At 44.9% G+C, this 20,143-nt stretch overlaps 1 protein-coding gene across 1 annotated transcript in view; it reads right to left on the bottom strand.

The window, feature by feature from the left end:
• Positions 1-20,143, bottom strand: part of LOC8024287 (glutamate receptor ionotropic, kainate 2) — a 326,542-nt gene that overhangs the window by 283,652 nt on the left and 22,747 nt on the right. Inside the window, exon 2 of the mRNA XM_042291446.1 lies at positions 4,367-4,636. Coding sequence (XP_042147380.1) covers positions 4,367-4,636 — 270 coding nt within the window. The remainder of the gene's footprint in view (positions 1-4,366; positions 4,637-20,143) is intronic.

The following is a 20,143-nucleotide window of genomic DNA, read 5'->3' as shown; positions in this document are numbered from 1 at the left end:
AGCCCCAACGGCGACGAACGTCAAATGAGGTGTCCTCGGGAATAGATGGGCAGCTCCAAACACGCAGCACCGTCATTGTTGTGCGGCGCTCACAGAGTTAGCTTTCCGCACAAGTGAAATGTATTTCCCATAAGTTATACGAGACCTACAAGGTGATCTAGAAGGAACCTAGTACCCCTTGTCTTCTGAGCATGCGTACTCTTCACTGGCTGGTGTCCCGGCTGCGCAGCATTGATAAAAAGCTGTGCACACCTTTATACGTATTTACATTTATTGCGATGGGACGTATTGTTTTCTCGGTTTGTATAAACACGGGAACCATATGTTACTTCTAGGTTTAATGTACGGTACCTTGTTTATTTTCATCATTCAGACAGAATTTTTTTACTCACATGTAACAAAGCCTAAAAAAAATCGTACCTTTCTCGTTCTTAGACACGCCTTGCATCCCTCGATTCATTACAGCAACCGCTTACCAAATGCTAATTTAAAATTGCGATATATTTTATATCGAACATGAAAGCTTGTTAGGAAGCAAAAGTTTACAAAAATTTCAACCCGCCTTTCCAAAAATATTATTACTATGATTATTATTATTATTATATTATTATTTCGCGATTCTAAGCACGCCCCGATTCTAAGCACCCCCCCCCCCCCCCCCCCGCCCCCACACACTTCCAAACATAAACGTCTGAAAAAAAAAGTTTGCATGCGGATCTAAGCACCCCCGTATGCAGAGGCGCGCGGGGTCGTGACGCCCGCGCGCCTTTCCAGTCCGGCCGTGCTCGCCGTTGCTGCGTGCTCGATCACAAACCACTTGGACGGAACGGAAGACGACCTGCTCTGGGATACAGAGAGCGGCGGTTCAAGCGGTGCGACGAGCTTGGTAGGCGGTGACAGTGACTGAGCATCCGACACAAACGGTGGGTTCACTGTCTCCACCGATTTTTCCTTTGAATGTTTGCAAAATAAAATGTTATTTCTCGCACCCGTCTCGTCGTCATGTCGCAGCGAAAAGAGCGGGGGGGGGGGGGGGGGGGCGGGTCATTCTAGATTTTTCGAATCTAAGCACCCCCCCCCCCGCCCCACACACACACACACACACACTTTGGGCATCGCGATTGTGAAAAAAAGGGGGTGCTTAGAATCGAGTAAATACGGTATTATTAATATTTCTTGCAATATTCCATTCCCAGTGGCCAAGTTCGTTTTTTGTTTTTTTTTTCCGCACGAAAGAGCCGGGTAATTATCGGGTGTTCCTCTCTTCGAAGTAGCCATCTAAGGTGCATATTAAAGGGGCCATGAAACGATTTTAACGTTAAAAGAATCTGGGGCTTGTCACTTTCGTTTGGTTTACCTTAGCACGAGTAAAAGAAAGCACGCCCTGTGCCCTCGAAGTGCTGCGAGTGCGGGACTAGTTTCCGTCCTGCAGCCGCTCGTGCCGGCTAAGAAAACCACGCATGTGAGGTGAACTGGGAGGCAGTGTTTTCAATTAACAAGCTCAGCAAGTATCTGTTTGTTACGAGGTAATTTTTTTTAATTATGTCGCTAAAACATGATTTTACCTGACAAAAGCTTTATATTACTGATTTTTGTTACGCGCAGTTCTATTGGCGCCATCTAACCGAAGCCAAGAAAAGCACTCCGGATGTGTCCGGGTGCTCCCCTCGGGCCCGTCTCACGTTACTAAGGCCGCAAACCGGAAAACGATGGGGAGTTGATCGGCCCGTCTAACTTGAATCTGCTTCATTTTTTAAAACAAAAACAAAAAAAACCTAGGCAGGAATTGTTTTCTCGTCGTTGTTTACAACTGAGGGAGAGTAACTGCCACACTTGTTTGGCCGAAGTCCGAAAATTGTTTCTTGGCCCCTTTAATAATAGAAAAATGAAAACTTTTCCAGTAAGCTTCTGCGGATGCGTTCACCCCGTCCCGTGCCTTGCTTCCCCCTGTCGCCATTTTCGCGAGGCAAAGATACGGTCGACCAACATATTCAGCACCTATCTGCGCGTATTTCGTCTTTTTTGGACATTCTTGTTTGAGTATACGCTAGTTTGGGACATAAAACGCAACGAAGACCAATACAACGGCACGATGCCAGTCTATTCTGACGGGCGGGGGACAAGTTGGGCTGCCCTTCGTTTGTAGTTCGAAGAAAACTCCGCTGACGGCACTTGTTACATGGAGGTCGATTGTGACCAGTGATAAACCGAAATTGCTTTGCTTTAAAGGTACCTCCCTGCTACTAGGAAAGAAATGGTGAGGGGTAAGTCCTTGCAATATGACGCTGCAGTTCTCGAGTCATTGGACCCCTTGACCCACGTTGGATTTCCTGACTCACGTCTGTTGAGTTAAAAGATCCAACGCCTCAAGAGATCCATTATAGGACCTCCTGACTCGTTGGATCTTTTGGCGCATCGGACCTCTTAAATTACATTGGATCTCTCGACTCGAGTCTACCAAATCAAGAGATCCAAAGCGTCAGGAGATCCAACACTGGACCTCCTAACTCGTTGGACTTTTTGACTGGGAGGACCTTTTGACACTCCATGGATCTCCTGCCTCGTCGGATCTCTCAATGCGTTGGACCTCTTGACTCGTGTCTGGCGAGTCAGAGGGTCCAACGCGCCAAGAGATACATTATTGAACCTTTTGACTGGATGGATTTCTTGACCAGAAGCGAAGTTTGCCCAATGGTGAAATTCAAGCATCAGGGACGCGCTGCCGACGTTAGGAGTCAGCCAATCAGATCGCTCAGAGAGCCTAACAAATGAGCTTGGAATCGGAGAAGCCACCGTGGAGAAAGTTGGCAGTCGAAATCGGAGAAGCCACGAAACCGTCAAAAAAAGATGAACGATTGGAAACGCCACCTGTACCATGATACCTATGTAGGGTTCATATGATTTCGGAATAGCTGAAACGCCACGCGAAGTGGGCTACATTCGCTTTAAAAGAGCAGTCAATTTTTTTAAAATAAATTTCTATTTCTATCTGTTTACGGTTTTTTAGTCCTGTGAAGATCGCATCTGGTGACAAGCATTACTAGTACGAAAACCACCGAAGGTTTCCGACCTCAACATCTCTCCGAAAACAATTAGCGGTGTTGTGTTTTTTTCACCAAACAAATAAGCTACGGATTGCTGAAGGCTCACTCTCCGTCCGAATGTAGTTCTAGCGGTCCGAGCCAGCTGTCAAAGCTTAAAAAACATACCATTATCATATAATAATTATCAGAGAGTTTTAGGGAACCGTGTTTGCGCGTTCGATACGGTACTATGGGCTCTCCGGTACGAACGCAGTTCGTACCGGAGAGCCCATCGTACCGTATCGAATGTGCAAAATCGGTTCCCTTAAACTCTCTATTATCAGGTACTTTCGAAAAATTGGATTGGAAAAACGGTCTCGTGCCCGGTAGTTGAAACGCCATTCCGCTCCATGTTATTCGTTGGCTTCGTCGGCCGCCGTTTTCCCATTGAATTTTGTCGAAAATCGGGTATGTGCTTTAGATCAGGTGACGGTTAGCTCTAGTATTTCGGAATTTGGTGGGGCCGCTAGCGCTACATTTGGGTAGAGACCGAGCGTTCTGAAACGCGCAGATTATTTGTACGATAAAAACAAACAAGCAAACACCATGATTTGTTTTTTTCGGGGACGCTCTAGTTTATTTAAGAACCGGAGAATTACAAAGATGTCTCGTTGATATGGACACCACCGTTCTCTCTTAAAAAGCATTCATAGCCCGAGTTGTGCTTAATATAACGAGACAGAAACGCACGCATTTACCCAGTTCGTCCGCGAAAATCTTCTCCATAGCCAGGTAGAACCTTAGGGAGAGGACAAAATGAGCGCGTGGAGGCACCACCACCTACTTTAATAACGAAAGCGTGTGCGCACTAGAAGTTTAACGTCATCGGAGTGAGATCCAGCGAAGACGCGGATTGGATACGAGTGCTGAGTTAGTGGTCGGCTGGGCCCCTGGTCCAATCAACGCGTCGAAAGGCGTTCGGCGTCGGGCTCGGGACCAATTACCGAGTCGGCACCAAGCGACTGTGATGGCTTTCCACGGAGGAAGAATGGGGCCTTCGAGGGCATCTCTTATTCCAGATGGTGTAAACGGGGGGCGCCAGAACGCCTCTCGTCTCCTCCTCTCTCGTACTTTCATGCGCATTAGCGTGGTCTGTACATACGGACGGACCTTTTGCCACCAATGGCGTAGCCAGGGGGGAGGCCAGCCTCCCCACCCCAAAAAAAAAATATATATATATATATATATATATATTCCTGACTACATTACTGTTCGCCGCCTTACGTCCGGCATCGCGGATGCAAATAATAAGCGCACATCATGTTGCGAGCCGCACCACGAACCTTGGCTGTCCTCGTAGAGAAGCGTGAAGGTGCTCCAGGCCTTGCGAGTGACCAGGTCCCTCAGCGCTCTGGACAACCCGCTCTGTTCCGGCGAGAGGCGCACGGACACGGACGTGTCGGGATGTCGCACGGCTTCCTCGTCCACGTCTTGGCCGAGCGTGACCAAGTGCGGAACCCGTGAACGCCGGCAGACCGCGCTGACCGCCGCAGAGCCCGCGGCCGACGTGGGACCCACGATGGCCATCACGCCCATGGACAGCAGCTTGCAGGCTGCGGGGAGGAAACAAAATTAATTTAATGATCGTTCTATGTAGGTACCTTAAGCATAAAAAAGAAACCCAGAAGACTGTGGGTCAAATTGAGACCTTTTAGTGTATGTTTCGGTTTTACCCGCAGTCTTCTCTTTTTTTTTTTTGGCAGGCTTAATATTTACCAGTTTGTATGAACCCCTACATTTAAGTGATTTCTGTATTTCCGTCACCCAAATGACATCATTGGACATGAATACACATATAAATGAATACGTATTATACAGAAGTATAAACGATACAAACACACACACGCACGCACAAAAAAAGTTTATAACCGCAGATCTAACACGCATCTTGCACAACTAAGAAGAATATTGGTGAATAGACCATTTGCTATATCTCCCAAGTGCCCCGGCCCGCGCTAAAAGAATCATGGGAACGGTGTTCTTTCAGCTCCTTGGTTATCAGTAATTTCGACCCTATCCTTGGTTACACAGCTTTTGAACGTAATTCGGAGTCACCCTGAACAAGCGTCTGATATACGGTATACCCCAATGACCTGTCAAATCGCTTTTAAAATTTCTCCTCAATATCAGTGTTTTTGATACAGTGCATGCTGTTCACCCTTCAGCCAGGTTGGGCTGCATAAATCTCTTGCATTCTCCCGAAGTCCAGGGAGCGGGGCCTTTAGACCTCGGGAACCAGGCGTCCGAGTCACGTGCACGGGATAGGGGGAGAGGGGGTGCATTTCTGGCGGCGCGTGGCGACCGCTACTGTATTTTGATCCAATTAAATAAAAACTGGGCTAGTGAACAATTTTCTCTCCGTTTGGTGCACACGTAGGCCATTTCCGGTGTGAATATACACAGTTATAAGAAACCGTGAATTTGATACAGTGCACTCATTAGAGACCTTGAGCATCGTGAAGCTGTTCACTCTTGCTCTGTTTAAGGAGCAAACAGACCGTCAAATTTTACTGGGATGGAATTTACGGATCTATAACTAATGAAGTACAAATTTAAACTCAACTTCACTACGACATTGGGGGAGGCAAAGGTGTGCGCTTTCGCCTTTAAAGGCTCTGTTATACTTCGACGTTGAGCGTAGCAAACGCAGCGTAGCGCAGCCTTTCATTGGCCGGCGAGCAGGAATTGGATGTTTTCGACCAATCAGCATCTGTGTGCGCTGCGCTACGCCGTGTTTGCTACCGTCGGAGAGTAACAGAGCCTTAAAGAGATCGTCCGGTAAAATTTGGTCTTTAAGAAACCGAATATATTATATTGTCATTTCTTTTTGCGAGATCATCCGCACAATATTCGAATTTTGAATCCTCCACCGGACGAGTGAGTCAATATTGAACAGAGCATAACTGCTCAGATCACACCCACAGAACACACAGCGTTTAAGTTAGGAGCTGCGGAAGCTCTGACGTAGCATCATGCAAAGAGAGCCACGACAGCTCTTGACTGCTGTCTCAGTAAAATAACTTTGTTCTTAGAAACACGAGATTTACGGCATTGAGGTGAGCTCATTTCTTCAACAATGATCTTTGTTCTCACCATCAGCCATGTATCAAAACCAGGAAGAAGTCAACGCCCGCTACTGTGATGTTACCATGCCTGATGTAACGTCACGGCACGACCAGCCATGCATACTTGAGGCATTTGGCTTAAAGTTTCCTATAATGGATTTAACGAATATTGGGGCGTCTTTTAATAAAACAAATATCACATCTGACTATACTTAGGCCCTCTCTACGTGACGAGCGTAAAAACTTAGTAACTTCCGGATATCACCGGATAATCGCTTTAAGAGTCCTTCATCCTTTTCACTCAAGCGCACGTACTGCTAGGGCATATTTCATGGGATGGCTCTGGTGTGGCCCGACCTTTGATAGCACTGCTTTAAATTGTTATATAAACCGTTTTACTGAAAGGGAGAGAGAGAGAAATGGGAAAGGGCTGCCGTGAACTTTACTCCTTGCTGGGGTGGGGCAAACGAGAGAATGATCCTGATGGCGGTCATGAAAGTGCAGTTCAACGGACACCGTCACTTTCACACGTCAATGGCCGATGAGAAAGGTTAAGCTTTCGCCCCAACCCAGCGCGGTCGCAGAATTCTACGCACTTTAGGAGGCGCTGCAATATTCAAAATGGTGCTGCCCACGAAAATAAAAGAAAGAAAAAAACGGTCCATTTTCAACTTTAGCAATATCGGCGGCACCTAGCACCTAGAACAAAAACTCTGTGGAGGCAGGCTTTCTTGCCAGCCTTCCTGGCCGATATAGACATTCACAACCCCTGGCGGTTTGAAAAAGACACCGTAAAAGTAAGTTAAAAAACACGCGTTGAAAATCGCGGGTAGCTCCACAAAGAGAGTACACGTTTTGCACACAACCGGCAACGAGGAATGAGGCAGTATTTATTCCCCCAAACAAAGCAGTTTATTTAGTATTTCTAGACAAAAAGTACACCATGCAAACTCTAAGTATCTCCTCTGACAGCGCTGTGGGTCTCGACAGGAGCTGGACAGTTCGACCATATCCGCCCCTGCTGGTTAGAGCTTCCCCCCCAATGTCGTCGCCGATGAACGACATCCTCAGTGGCAATTTATTGACTCGGTCGACGACCCGGCCACAGAACTCGCGGACGGCTCGTTCCTGCTTGCTCCGAGGCACGTGTCCCTTTCTTTCCGAGCCTATTGTTCGGGGAACCGGCTAAAACGTTTGCCGAAGCGACGAATCATCGTGTCGATTTTCTGCGAGTGGACAAACAGTCCTTGACACGTGCACTCGGTTCGTTCTCCCTGGCCTTGCATTTTCTTTCCTAGGAGAAAACGGTTCCGGAAATCGCGAAACGCGGAGCCAATAAATACCTGCGCAGAGAACAAGTCGTCTGCTTCTTGCGCAGGAGTTGCGGTGACATCTGAAAGACACCTCTCTCTGATTGGCTCTGATTGGCTCTGATTGGGTAGGCCTCAAAGCAGGCTGCCTTCAGGTCGACCCACAATCCTTCATTCAGAACCAATCAGAGCGTGGCGTTCTGACGTTACCACAACCCCTGCGAAAGAAGCAGACGAACTTGCGCTCCGCATAGTCGCTGACAGCTTAAGCTTGAGCAGGGCGTGGCGAACCACGAACATATTATTAACGCTCCTCAGCCAATGAGAATGCGGCGTTGGCACTGCAGAACCAATCGCAAAGAAAGAAGCGGGAACTTAAGATGCCATACCCTGTGTTCTTTAAGCCGTCAGGGACTATAGACCTGTTTCTCTCGGCTAAGTGGGCGCTGTAATGTCCACGAGACACGACCAATTAACGTTGACGTAAAGCTGCGTTCTCGCGTCGCATATTGCACGATCTGTAAACGTCTCTCCAGAAACTAACAGAGCGTTTGAAAGAACGTAACGCAGTACACAAAAGAAACGCAACCCGGGAACATCCGCTTTTGCTCGCAAGGGGCGCTGTTTAAAATTTAATGGCTACAGGTCAATAGTATATTAGAAGCTCGTTAACCGCAGAAGAATCGCCAAAGTAGCGATATAAGTGATCGAGTGCGCTGCGACTCGTACTATCGGCAACAAAATGGATTTGAAAGATCAGGTGCTTCAAGTGACGACGTACAATTCTTAAACTAAATGTTTTTCAGTTGCTGTGAGGTAGAAAAGTTTACATCTCGAATATTCCAATAAATTGTTAATTCAACTTCATTGTGAAAAAGCAATGTTGGCCAATAAAATTAGCTGGTCAAAATTTTATCTAAAAATTGTGACCGGTAAAAAAAATTATGTTCATGCAGGTCAACATCTAAAACGTTTAATTTATCGTACGTGAAGCGAACTACCAAGAAGACTGTTGGCTCTTGTGAACTCGATATGCGTCCCTCTGGTCTAAACGCTTTGGTACACTGCGTAACTCGTAAACGCTTTGGTACACTGGTACACAGCGTGACGTTTTACATTGCTTAATATCACAACTCAGGCGTTTTCTTGTCTAAACATATGCTTTGTCATCGTCAATCGCGTAATTGTATTCGTAAGTTGCGGTGATTGGCTATCCGAGTGTTGTGGGGTAAAGTAGATGCACGGGCTTCTTTTTAGGGTGTAACGCCTTTTCGTGCATAGGAACAAAAAACGGGTGAGTGGGTTTGAATGATGCTTCAGATAATTAATTTAAAAGCATGATACATCTAAACTTCCCAAAGATGGAGACTACGGGGTTTAGTGAGATAAATATATAAATATCGCGCGTTAGTTCTTACATTTTTAAGATAATAATAAACTGCATAGACAATAAATTTTCCCGGCAGAATGACTTTTTGTAAGATGTGTTTTTAAGACAAATTGATTTCTAGAAATTTCAATGATAAACCTCAAACTACATATAAAAAAAATTTAGTCAATAGACCTCAGGTATGTGTTTGTTGCCTCTTGGCTGGTTCAAACCCTTGCCGAGGTACAGGGACTTCGACGGGGGTGCTTTGAAACTGTCACGTAACTGAGATTTTAGCTACATGTCAAATGATTCCCAGGTGGCTTTATTAACTTCTTTCTGCTTCGTTCTGCATGCCATATATCCCGCCTTGATTTGGCACGTAAATCTCATAAATTTTATTTTATTTACTTATCACTCTTTGAACTAAACTTGCGATGATACAAATTTAGCACCATAGAAGATCGGTCTCAACATATCAGCTCACATACAAGGCTCGGTTACTCAGCAAAAAAAAAAAAAAAAAAAACATTTGCACAGACCTTGTGGCTAGTGTTAAACTATGAGTAAAACAAGACTAAATAACCCCCCCCCCCCCCCCCCCCACTCCCCCAAATCAGAAAGAAATGTTGCCCAGAAAAGAAGAAAAAACAACTTGAAAATAACTTTGACGGTTTTAATGTCAAGATTTGTCCAGAGATCCCTTTCTTCAAGTTCCCTCGAATAACAACAATTATAATCCCAGGTACAAGTCTAGAAGCATTACCTCGTTGGACGAGGTTTATAAAATAAAATAAATACGGATCAATAAAAAAAAGAAAAAAAAACGCAATGCATAACTAAGGATACCGAAGGGACGCGTGGTCCTTAAAAATAAGCCGATTCTCCGCTCCGATTACACTCAAAAGAACCTACCTGAAGTGAGCACGCTTACACGATTTAAGATGTTGAAGCTTCCCTTGACATCTTTTGGTATTTTAGATCGATACAATATGGTGGGATAAATCTGTCATGATCGCACAGATGAAGGCGGTCCCGCGATTCAAGCCCTCAGAGCGAAGCGTTATATATAGGGGGAAAGGGAGGGGGGGGGGGGGGGGGGGGCGGGCGGCAGCACAATCTTGCACTCCTAGTGTTGCTCGGTCGTACTGCAATGTCATGTTTCAATTTTCGATGCACTTAGACCAGGTTTCGTCGGTGATATTGTTCTGATACGTTAATATCTCCGAATGTAAAATCTAAAGTGAAATAATTTACCCAAGCCGTTCGTACTATGTTCTCTCGTTTAGAGAACTTGGTCTTCAGGCATTGGTATTACATCGGCGAACACTGTCGCTTCACCTGGCAGCCAAGAACAAACAACTACACTCTTAAATATCGTTCCGCAGTTTATACGTCCCATCGTCACGACACTTTTCTTAACTACTAGTACTAGGTGTGATCAAAAAGTTCGGAGGCTGATTTTGACGCGTAAAAAAGAAGGCGATACAGTGATGCGCGCGCAGCAATCGAAAAAAGGAAATTTCATGTTTCTTTGTACCAGAGGGCGTCGCTTTGTGAACATCTGGAGCTGCGCTGTACGAGTTGTTTCACCAAAGGCTGCCAACCAGAGCGAGCGAGAGCGAACATCGGTCCTGCGTCACACTCGGCAAATATAAAACAGATACCTTTAAAATATTTTTGCAGGCTTCTGTCAAAAAGCAGTGCATTTTGGGAAGTTTTTCAAAAGGCATTCGCGCTTCACGAGTGGCAGAACATCACTGAAAGGCAAAGAGCGGCAGGGCGACTTTATCCGACCTCCCCTTGACTTCAGTGCCGTTCTGTCATTGCTGAGGCGCGAGTGCCACTCAAAACGCCTCGCACACCTCACTGCTTTTTGACATAAAACTTGTAAATAATTTCGAAGGTTTCTGTTTTATATTTGCCGAATTTGACATAAAATTGATTCTCGCTCTCGCTTTGGTTTGCAGTTTATGGAGAGATCGCCATTATGCGCGTGCATGTGGTAAAAAAAAAACTCGTGGAGCGCACACAGTTCCAAATGTCCACGGAGCGACGCCTTTTGCATAAGGACGCAAGAAGGTCTCTGCTTTCGACTGCTACACGCGCATTACTCTGCTGCCCCTTCTTGTTACGCTACAAAATCAGTCTCGGAACTTTCTGATTACACCTCGTTACACCTCGTATAGGGGGATATGATACTTCTTTTGACCATGGTCATAGCGAGGGGGAGAGAAGATAGGGCCAATCATGCACTGCAAAAAGTGCGACATTCACTGCATCCGTCATATTTTTGTGCATACTGAATCGCAGGCTAAAAATCATGAGCAGTAAATGAGTCGTGATTTGCACTTTTAGTTTCCGCGTGACTGTCTTCTAGCCTTTGAGATACGCCGACCTAAAATAAAACGAAGTATATAATGTAAATATATTGCAGTGTCTACACTCTAAAAAAAGCCTTTTACAACTTCCTGTAACGCCGAATCGGAGCGCAGCTCTTGAGGAGGAGGAGTGGAGGGTATATTCCTCCTCCTCCCTCGTGATCATGCCTGCTAGTCCTCCTCCCCTCCTGCTCCCCCTCCCTCTCCTTTACCACCTTTACCGGGCGGGGGAGGAGGGGAGGAGGAGGAGCGGAGGGGGAGGGGCGACGCCGACGCCGACGCCGACGCCGCACAGGCTGGAAACGGGTCATGTGACCCCCTCCCCCCAGGTCACGTGACCCGCTTGACCATACTACACAATGAGGGGAGGAGGAGGAGAAGGAGGGGGAGGAGAAGGAGGGGGAGGAGGAGGACGGGAGGAGGAGGGGGAGGAGGAGGAGAGGGAGGGGCGCGGTTACGCCGACGGCGACGCCGACGCCGCTCAGGCTGGAAACGGGCCCCTAAGAGCTGCGCTCTAAAAAAGCCCGCGCGCTTGCTTTCCCGCACAACACTCGGAGAGCCAACCACCGTAACTAACGGAGGCAGCTCAGCGAATGACGATGCCGAAACATATGTTTAGAACAAAAAACGTAGTCTGAGTTGTGACATTAAGCAATGCAAAACGTCACTCTTGCATTGCTTAATGTCCCAACTCACGCTGGGTTTTTTAGTCTAAACATATGATTGGGCATCGTCATTCGCTGAGCTGCCTCGGTAAGTTGCGGTGATTGGCTCTCCGAGTGTTGTGCGGGAAAGCAGACGCACGAGATTTTTTTAGAGTGTACAGTCTATTGCTGCATTCAAGAGAGAGAGAGAGAGGTACAAATGATCGTATAATAATCACTTACAATAGGTCGAAAAAACTGCGTTGATCAACAATCCTGAAATTGTTTCCGTGTCTGCCTTCCCGCAAAACAATCGTGAAACCTATCACTGCAATTTGAAGACCTCGCGAATACGGGTCTCAACGACATGGAGAGGCTGTGACCAGATGCTGAGCATCACGCTTTAGAGGCTCACAGCATGCTCTTTGTCACATCGGAGAGCTTGTTTTTCAGACCGAAATATTTCTGAAGCATCGCCATTAGAGGAATTCGAATATCGCAAGTGCTGACTGTGTGAGAGCTCTGCGAAAAATAAGACACTTAATGTTTCTTCCAATGAAGATATGTTTAAAGTGCCACCGTACTTCAGTTTGTACGAATGTGTATATCACGACAATAAAGTCACTATAATTTTATAACATGAAAATGCACAAAAACATTAAAAATACTATTTTCATACCTTTTCGTTGCTAACAAACCACACGAGTGCTAAAAACGTTGATTGCTTAACAAACACATTCACAAATATTTATTCTCGCGTATAAAATAACATGTTCTAGACCAAACAAGATTGTTTTTTTTTTTCGATCACCTCGCCCAAATAATGATCTGCCATACAAAGTTGGCTTTGACAGGATAGACGTTTCCTAGGCAATTAATTATGTCATAAACGTTTTTGTAGTTTACCTTGTTTTCGATGCGTTTACCTTGTTCAGATAAATGGCATGCACGTAAATATTTCACTTTAGCCAATACTTCATTAAATCATCGCAGACATGTACAAATTACTCAAAAAAGGTAGTTAAGTTAAGTTGCTGAGTATCGACGCCAAAAGTAATTGGAGTAGAGTAGAAATTACGCATTTGTAATAATAATTGAGTAAACTACTAACTGCTGTAAAAAAGTAGAGAGTTACTTCGAAGTTACTTTCGAAGTTACTTTTTTATATTTTTGTGGTAGCAAAATGAACAGCAGTTTCGATCCGTGAAAAACGCTGCGAGCCTAAAATAAATGCAGTCAGTTTATGGCTTGCGTTTTTACCAAACTAGTTTATTTGCTCGCAGAAGCAATTGACTTTCAAAGCTCTTATCGGAGAGTTTTCTCCTTTTTCTCCTAAAGACGTCCCCAGCCAAGCTGAAAAGACGTCCCACCGACGCGCTGGATGGAACGACAGCGTTGAATTTGAGAAACAGGATGTGCGGGGTCGGGTAAGCGAGTATCGGCATCTTAGGTGTCCATGACGAAACATCTGAGGTTTGCCTCGGCTAGAGGGTCTTTTATAACACTCTCCTGCTTTTTTTATTTTTTCTTTGGCAAGTTTAGAATGTTATGACTGGCCCCTCTTTACTCTCACGATGTTCGGAGAGTACGCGGAGCGAGTGCACCTGACCGTCAAGGGTTCAAGTCTCGCGCCACGACGATGAGATCATCCGGACGACTGCGCGTCTCGTTGCAGTGCTAGTGCTGCGCTACTAAAAAAAATGTTCTGGTTTAACAGAAGATTAAACGAAGTATACTTCGCCGCTGACGCCGGGTCCAACAAAGGAGCTCCCAAGGGTGACTCGCAATCCCCGCCGGCGACTACGGTATCCTGGCGCGCCTGACACGCCTGAAAAGTAAAATGTCTTCAACAAAGAGGAGGTCTCCCTGGCGTGGAAGGTCGAAAGGACACGAAGGGTTACGTGAACCAGCATCGGCACTCGTACAGTTTCAGCTGGAAGCGGGAACTTGCTCCCATGAACAGATTATTCGTGTGTGCGTTTGTACGCGGGGGCGTCCGGCTTTGCAAGGGAGTATGCGTTGACGACGAAGGGACCATGGGAACATGTGCCCAGCTGCGAGGTCATTCCACTGACGCCTCCCGTGGAACCTACAGCTTGAGTCGGAACTCACTAAAGACAGACAACATGAAAACAACAACAATCCTCGGAGTGTCCCCGCCTTCCACGGTTGTAGCTGGAGGCCCGGCGCCTACGTGCATTACCAGCTTAGGTCAATACCCGTCCAAGGCTTGTTAAGCATCTCTTCCTGCGTTCGTGCTCGCCGGTGTTATGTTTTGGCTGCTCGTCGCCACCTCGGCCCAAGGACGCCTGTGATGCAGTTTCTACGGCTTCCGAGTATAATGAGGGGGCACTTTGTTCAAGAAAGCCACTTTATCTGCCGGCGTCTTATTCATTTCTGCGCTCAATCTTTCGTGATGAGCAATGTTAGCCCTAGATTTTGAAAGTAGTTAGAAATTTGAGTAGAAGTTACCTGAAAAACGTAGTTAAAGTAAACTACTAATTACCCAAATAAAGTTGTAATTGAAAATTACCAAGTTACTCGGAAAATTAGTTAAGCTACAGTAGTTTGAGTAGAGTAGTTGAACTACCGTCCAAGTCTGCATCATCGTGAAAAACCCTCAATCAGTGCTATTGATTTAGTCGGCGCAATATATTTCCGGAATTTTTTTAAAAATTAGAACATCTCGCTTCGTCGATTTTGCGAGAGTTGCCAATACACTTTGATCATTCCTTTATAAGTTGCAGCTCAGTAAAACATTATACATTTTGATACGGTATAAACTCAAAATGCCGGTATAAACAAAAATCTCCTTCAAACCATTTTGTAAAAAAAAAAAAAAAAAATAAGTCGTACATCGGAAGATTTTGTTTGCGGAAACATAACATTGATACTGTTTGCACCTTAGTTATACGTGCGAGTAGTATTCCAGTACTTTAGCGTAACATTGGACCATGCGAAAGCGTGCCAAGAGCTCACAGTTCCGGTCACAGGGATATTTCCTGGTTTCGATTCCCGTCATATCCGGTTTCCACATTGTAAGGCAATGTGCCGACTTGCGGCTGTGTAATCACTACAGCGTGACGCCCGTTAAAACCCCAGCTAAGAAGTCTTACTGGTGTAGTCCAGTTGCCACTCTGCAGTGTTAAGGTTATGTTGCTAAAATATCACCAGAAGAACGATGTAGCACTGTGTAAATATTAACAATAATAATTTGCTCGGAATTTCGGGAGTCTAGCGGCCCTTTAAGCCGGAGTCAGACTGCTCATACCATCCTACAAAAAATAGTCTGCAGACTGAAGTCACACCGCAATATTCGTGGTTCGAATGCCGTTTGCCAATTTGTCTGCTTGAACTCTTTGTCATGCGGCATTCGAAGCCGGATCTTGCGGTGACTCGCGTTCGAATTTCTATGCAGACTGCATTATTGTATGATGTATAAGCAGTGTAAACCCTGCTATAGAGACAAATCACTTGTGACATCTTGGTATGCATAGCTCTTGCACTTAATCAAATAAGCATTCATTATGCCTGGCCGTTCTTTTTATAATAACTTACACCAGGATAAGCAACAAAGCATGTAGTATACCATATGTTGTTGAGTGAGTCCTCCATAACTTAATTAAACGTAAGGGCATCATATATTTTCGATGGAAGGCACAAAGAGGTTTAATATTCCATCTATGGTTCGTTTCCTATTTCGTAAGTTAGATCAAGATATAGAATGAAAATCATTCCTCCTGAGCCGACGTTATCTAGGCCTAATATTCATCACACCAAAATCTATTATTGTGTGTGCCTGTAGCATATATTTCAGTAAAAGAAAATCTTCCCATTTTTTGCTGACAGGTTAATTTTTACTGAAATAATTGCTACAGGCGCCCAGAATCTCAAATTTTTTGATTGATACATATTGGACGTCGGCTCATAGAGAAAATTTGTTTTTCTTTCCTGTATTTTGATCCAAGTAACGTCATGTGCTTCAAAGTTCCCATTTTATCACGACCACTAGCGCTACATTCTCGAGGTTTGTTGGGCCGCAAAAATGAAGCACTTCATTTTTGCGGCCCAACAAACCAGGTTTTATTTTTTCGATCTAACTAGGCATATCGTTTTTACCACAAAATTAAAGAAAATTACAAGGAGTTGTTAATTGCAAGCTTGCGAGGGTCAAGACGTCTCGGTAGAAAGAGCTGTTTCAGCAGAAATCCTGAACAATCTTCAGGCATAACGACCGGAAGAGGGACAATAATAATGCGGAAGGAAGCCGACCTCCGTTCTCTTTGTAAACTCAGAACGCATTTGGTTTTAACTACGCAGTGTGTTAGCTCCTGTCTCAAAGGATAAGCTGTTCCTCTGGTTCGCGACTATTTTTGTTCTTCTTGAGCTTGAGAAGGAGTGTCCTTTGTCTGTACACTGTAAACAAGTAAGACAAGTCGTAGCTAACGCATTATACCATTTCTTCCCGCGGAAACTCGCTTATTGTTCTAATCCTTAGTTAACTTCCTCACAAATCATCTTGTAAGTTCCTAATTTATTGCATCCCCGTCATCAAAAGGAGCCAGCCTTTCTTAATGCTATGCAATATATCAATATGATTGGTAGAAAAAAAAAACTACATCAGCTAGGCCCTGTCGAAAGCAGTCGTATGAGACTTATTGTCAGTTACTCCGACAAAGTGAAAAAAAACGATTTCTTCAGGGTCTAAAGGCTTCCTTCAGACAAATAAAAACGCAGACTATTGCAAAGTGTGATGATATACGTTTTACGTGATTTACTAGGATCATTCATCTTAAAGAAAATACAGTAAAATAAAAACAAAAATTTCCTTCGTTTGATCTAGAGTTTATTTCACAAATGTTGTGCAAAAACCAAAATACAAACCAGAATCAAACAGCTGTGGTTCCGGTCATCGTTGCGGGCGTGATCCTCTACACTTCTGACGTCATCTCTGGTGACGTCACGTCGGCTCCAGAAGCTTCCTACCTCCATGGATGGAGCCAATCAGGTGACACCAGAAAGTGCATCGTCACGGCACGCGTTCCCTTTGTCAATCAAAGAATGGCGGCACATTCACTACGCGCGATTGGATTAGTCGGGGGTAAGCAAAGCACAAAGGCGACGAGGGACGTGACGATTCACTTTTTGCCGCCGCTCTATTGGCACCTTTGGGTCGCAATGTGAACTGCGGTTGGACATAAAAAAAAAAAAAAAACTATAAGAGGGTACTGAATTAGGCTCTAGACTCGTAAAACACAAAAAGGTTTGAGCCGGATGTTTCGCGGAGCACGCCGATTCGAGAAAAGTAATTGAGTTGTGTGTATACGTTTAGACGATCAGAGGTTAGTCAGCCTGAATGGGCGACTTGTCTCTGAACTGCAAATGAATGCAGACAGTGCAGTAAAACCGTTTACCTGGGGTCTTTACCGAGCATCACACAGTTGTGATACACGACCGCACGCCGCTACGATGCTCATCCAGATCGAAACGGGCAGGAGAGGGGATTCAACCCAAGATTTTGGGGCTCTGCAGTGCTCAAAAGCGGGCCGTCACCGTCGCGAAAGTTCCATTGGCGCGCTTTTTGTTTGACTACTCTGGAACATTAGGGGAACTAACGGGGAAGTAGAGATGCAAGATATAGATAAAAAAATATATATACACTGACTAGGTTGTAATCCTTGAATGTGAGCAATGTATTCAAAAATTACGTCCGACCAAGCCCGAAATTGTGCGACCTAATGTTTTGAGGGAGCCCCCCCCCCCCCCCCCCTTCTTCAAAGCTGAAAGCGTTGAAGGCCACAAAAACCCTCGAAACGAGGGGTTCATACCTGAGGCTTCGTTGGATGCGCTTTTAATTATTTCCTCCCCCCCCCCCCCCCCCCCCCCAAACCAGACAGATTTTTGTAAAATGTTCACATTCATGTGTGAGCAGTGTGTGGTATTCTATAAACTTTGTGATATGAATTCCGTTCCCTGCGCCGGTGATACGGCATAACGTTACGTAAACATTTGAAAATAAATAGGTAGTTTTCGTAGACCGTTTTCCCTACTCCACTACGCTTTCTGCAACGAGGACGCCGCTTCTGCGCGTGCGCGCCGCTATCCTTGACTGCACAGTTCCAGATATCGTAGGGGATTACGGAGAGCGTTGCGAGACGGAAGAAACGATCTATGAAAACTACCTAGTGAAACAAGGATTGCTGTTATAGCTCTCAGTGTTCTCATGGTGCTGCCCTATCCTACTGTTGTACGAAATGAAATCATTAAGTGGTCGCATATAATTAAAGATAATACGTGTCTCATGATGGCGGCGGATACCCGGTAAAATCTAACTGTTCGAGTCAAAAAAAGCTAGAAGGAAGAAAAAAAATCATCATTTGACCCAACTCTCTGATGCCGCCGCTCAAAGACCGATGAGCGTAGACATTAAATTACCGCAACGAGTGTAAACTTGAAGGAAACGGTAATATAACCCGCGTCTTCTGGGAGATGACGCCACGGATTGCAGGCATCGCGAACTCGGTGGTCTGCAAACCTGACCGCCGTTCACATTGGCGAAACGGTTGGTTTCACCCTTAACCAAAAGAAAGCCATGCCTTAAAAATTCACCGGCTAAAATGCGCCACATCAGTGCGCATTCGATGAAGGGTTGAGGATCGTATGTGCAAACGCCAATTTTCCACTTTTTTTTTGCGCGCGTTGTAGCCTCATTTTACTTAGTGTCTCAGGCGCATTGAAAATCAGAAAAAAAAAGGAAAGCGACGTGTTCCAGCATCCGGTGAGCGACACGAAGGATAAAACAAACTTCTTCATCCATCTTAAATGCTCAAAGAATATCGAAAAAAAAAAAAAAAAAAAAGCTTGGACGAGTTTTTAGCGACAGTTTGACCGCTTGCATTCCAAACAGCGTACTCAGCACAGCCGCCGAGAGCAGCCATGTTAAAATAATAATTAAAAAAAAAATAAAGCCAGGTGACGGCCGATGCCGCGTTAATAACACTCCCGGGCTCAAAATTTTTATATTTTAAAGTCAACAGCGTTTTTTAATCATCATAATTAAAAAAAAAATCAGATTTGTTGAGTGTTATTAATATTGGTTAAAAATATGTAACTCGCGACTCCTTTGTATATCTCAAAATTTTTATCGTCAACTACGTCATCGCTAAAAGAGCAAGAAAGCGCCCGGTTTTTTTGCTTTGTTTTTCTGTTTAGGGGGTTGGGAAGGGGGAGGTGGTGACTTTCGCCCGGCTGTTTCACGAGCAAGCAAACCTTTTTTCGCGATGAGTTTTTTATGTTTATTTTATCACACGGTTTTGAACGCTTGATTTTATATAAACGTATCGAAGTCGGGATTGTCAGTGGCCCTTTAAGCTGTCGGTGGCTGTAGTAAAGGCGGACATTCCTCTAGGAAAGAAAACCGCATAGAAATGTAACCTCGAGACAAACGAGCGCTACGCCTGTAATAAACTGAATCCAAATATTAAGAACTGCATTTAAAAAAATGTTAGAAATAGATAGTACGTTAGGGATCATATTTGCGCGTCGTATTACTTAAGACCCTAAAAAAATGCCGAGATCGAAAACACAAAAGTATTTACGTGCAATAGATTTTTGCGCTACACTGTCATTCAGTGGCGAGAGATTTTCAGTTTTGAACCCAAGCTTAGGAGTATAAATGAGTGGAAAATCCATTTGAAGCAGCGAAACATTTTTCTTGAAGGGAACTTCTCGGGCATTCGGGGCTTTTGAAGGCACTCGTTTAAAGCCTCTAATCCACTTGTCTCTTTCGAGGATTCCTCAGAGGATTTTCAACTGCTCAAAGATCTGCTTGACTGGCGTCGGGGTTTGAGACGGTGGTAGCGCACACAAGACACGCCCAAAAACAAACGCACAGGCACACTTTAAGATATTTTAAATATTTTGAAGCTTTAGAGACAAAATATTGATTCTAAGACTTGCAACTAGGTGTCTGAGCAGCGCGTTTTGGCATCGGTATGGAGTTTGTCGCGGAAGCACGACAAAATATTCGGAAATGTCTGAACAACGCTATGGAGGAAATAAATCTCGGCGACACTGTTGGAACAGGATAAACTGCCTCTGCTTGAGATGAGCGGCATCTTGAGTACGTGGGCGTTCACTGTGGATTTAAAAAAAGAAATATGGACATAAAGCGCCGAGGTTCAGGACCCTAAAATAAGTTGCCAATCACACGCTCGAAATGTGTTGGTCTTTCATGTCCCAAATGCCTTTTTTAATTAAGTTGACATTGTGTCAAGCTTGATGCTATTAAG

This window comes from Ixodes scapularis, unplaced genomic scaffold (genome assembly GCF_016920785.2).
Source record: "Ixodes scapularis isolate PalLabHiFi unplaced genomic scaffold, ASM1692078v2 PGA_scaffold2__306_contigs__length_199485367, whole genome shotgun sequence".
Classification (NCBI taxonomy): Eukaryota; Metazoa; Arthropoda; class Arachnida; order Ixodida; family Ixodidae; genus Ixodes; species Ixodes scapularis.
This window is presented reverse-complemented; position numbering and strand designations above follow the sequence as displayed.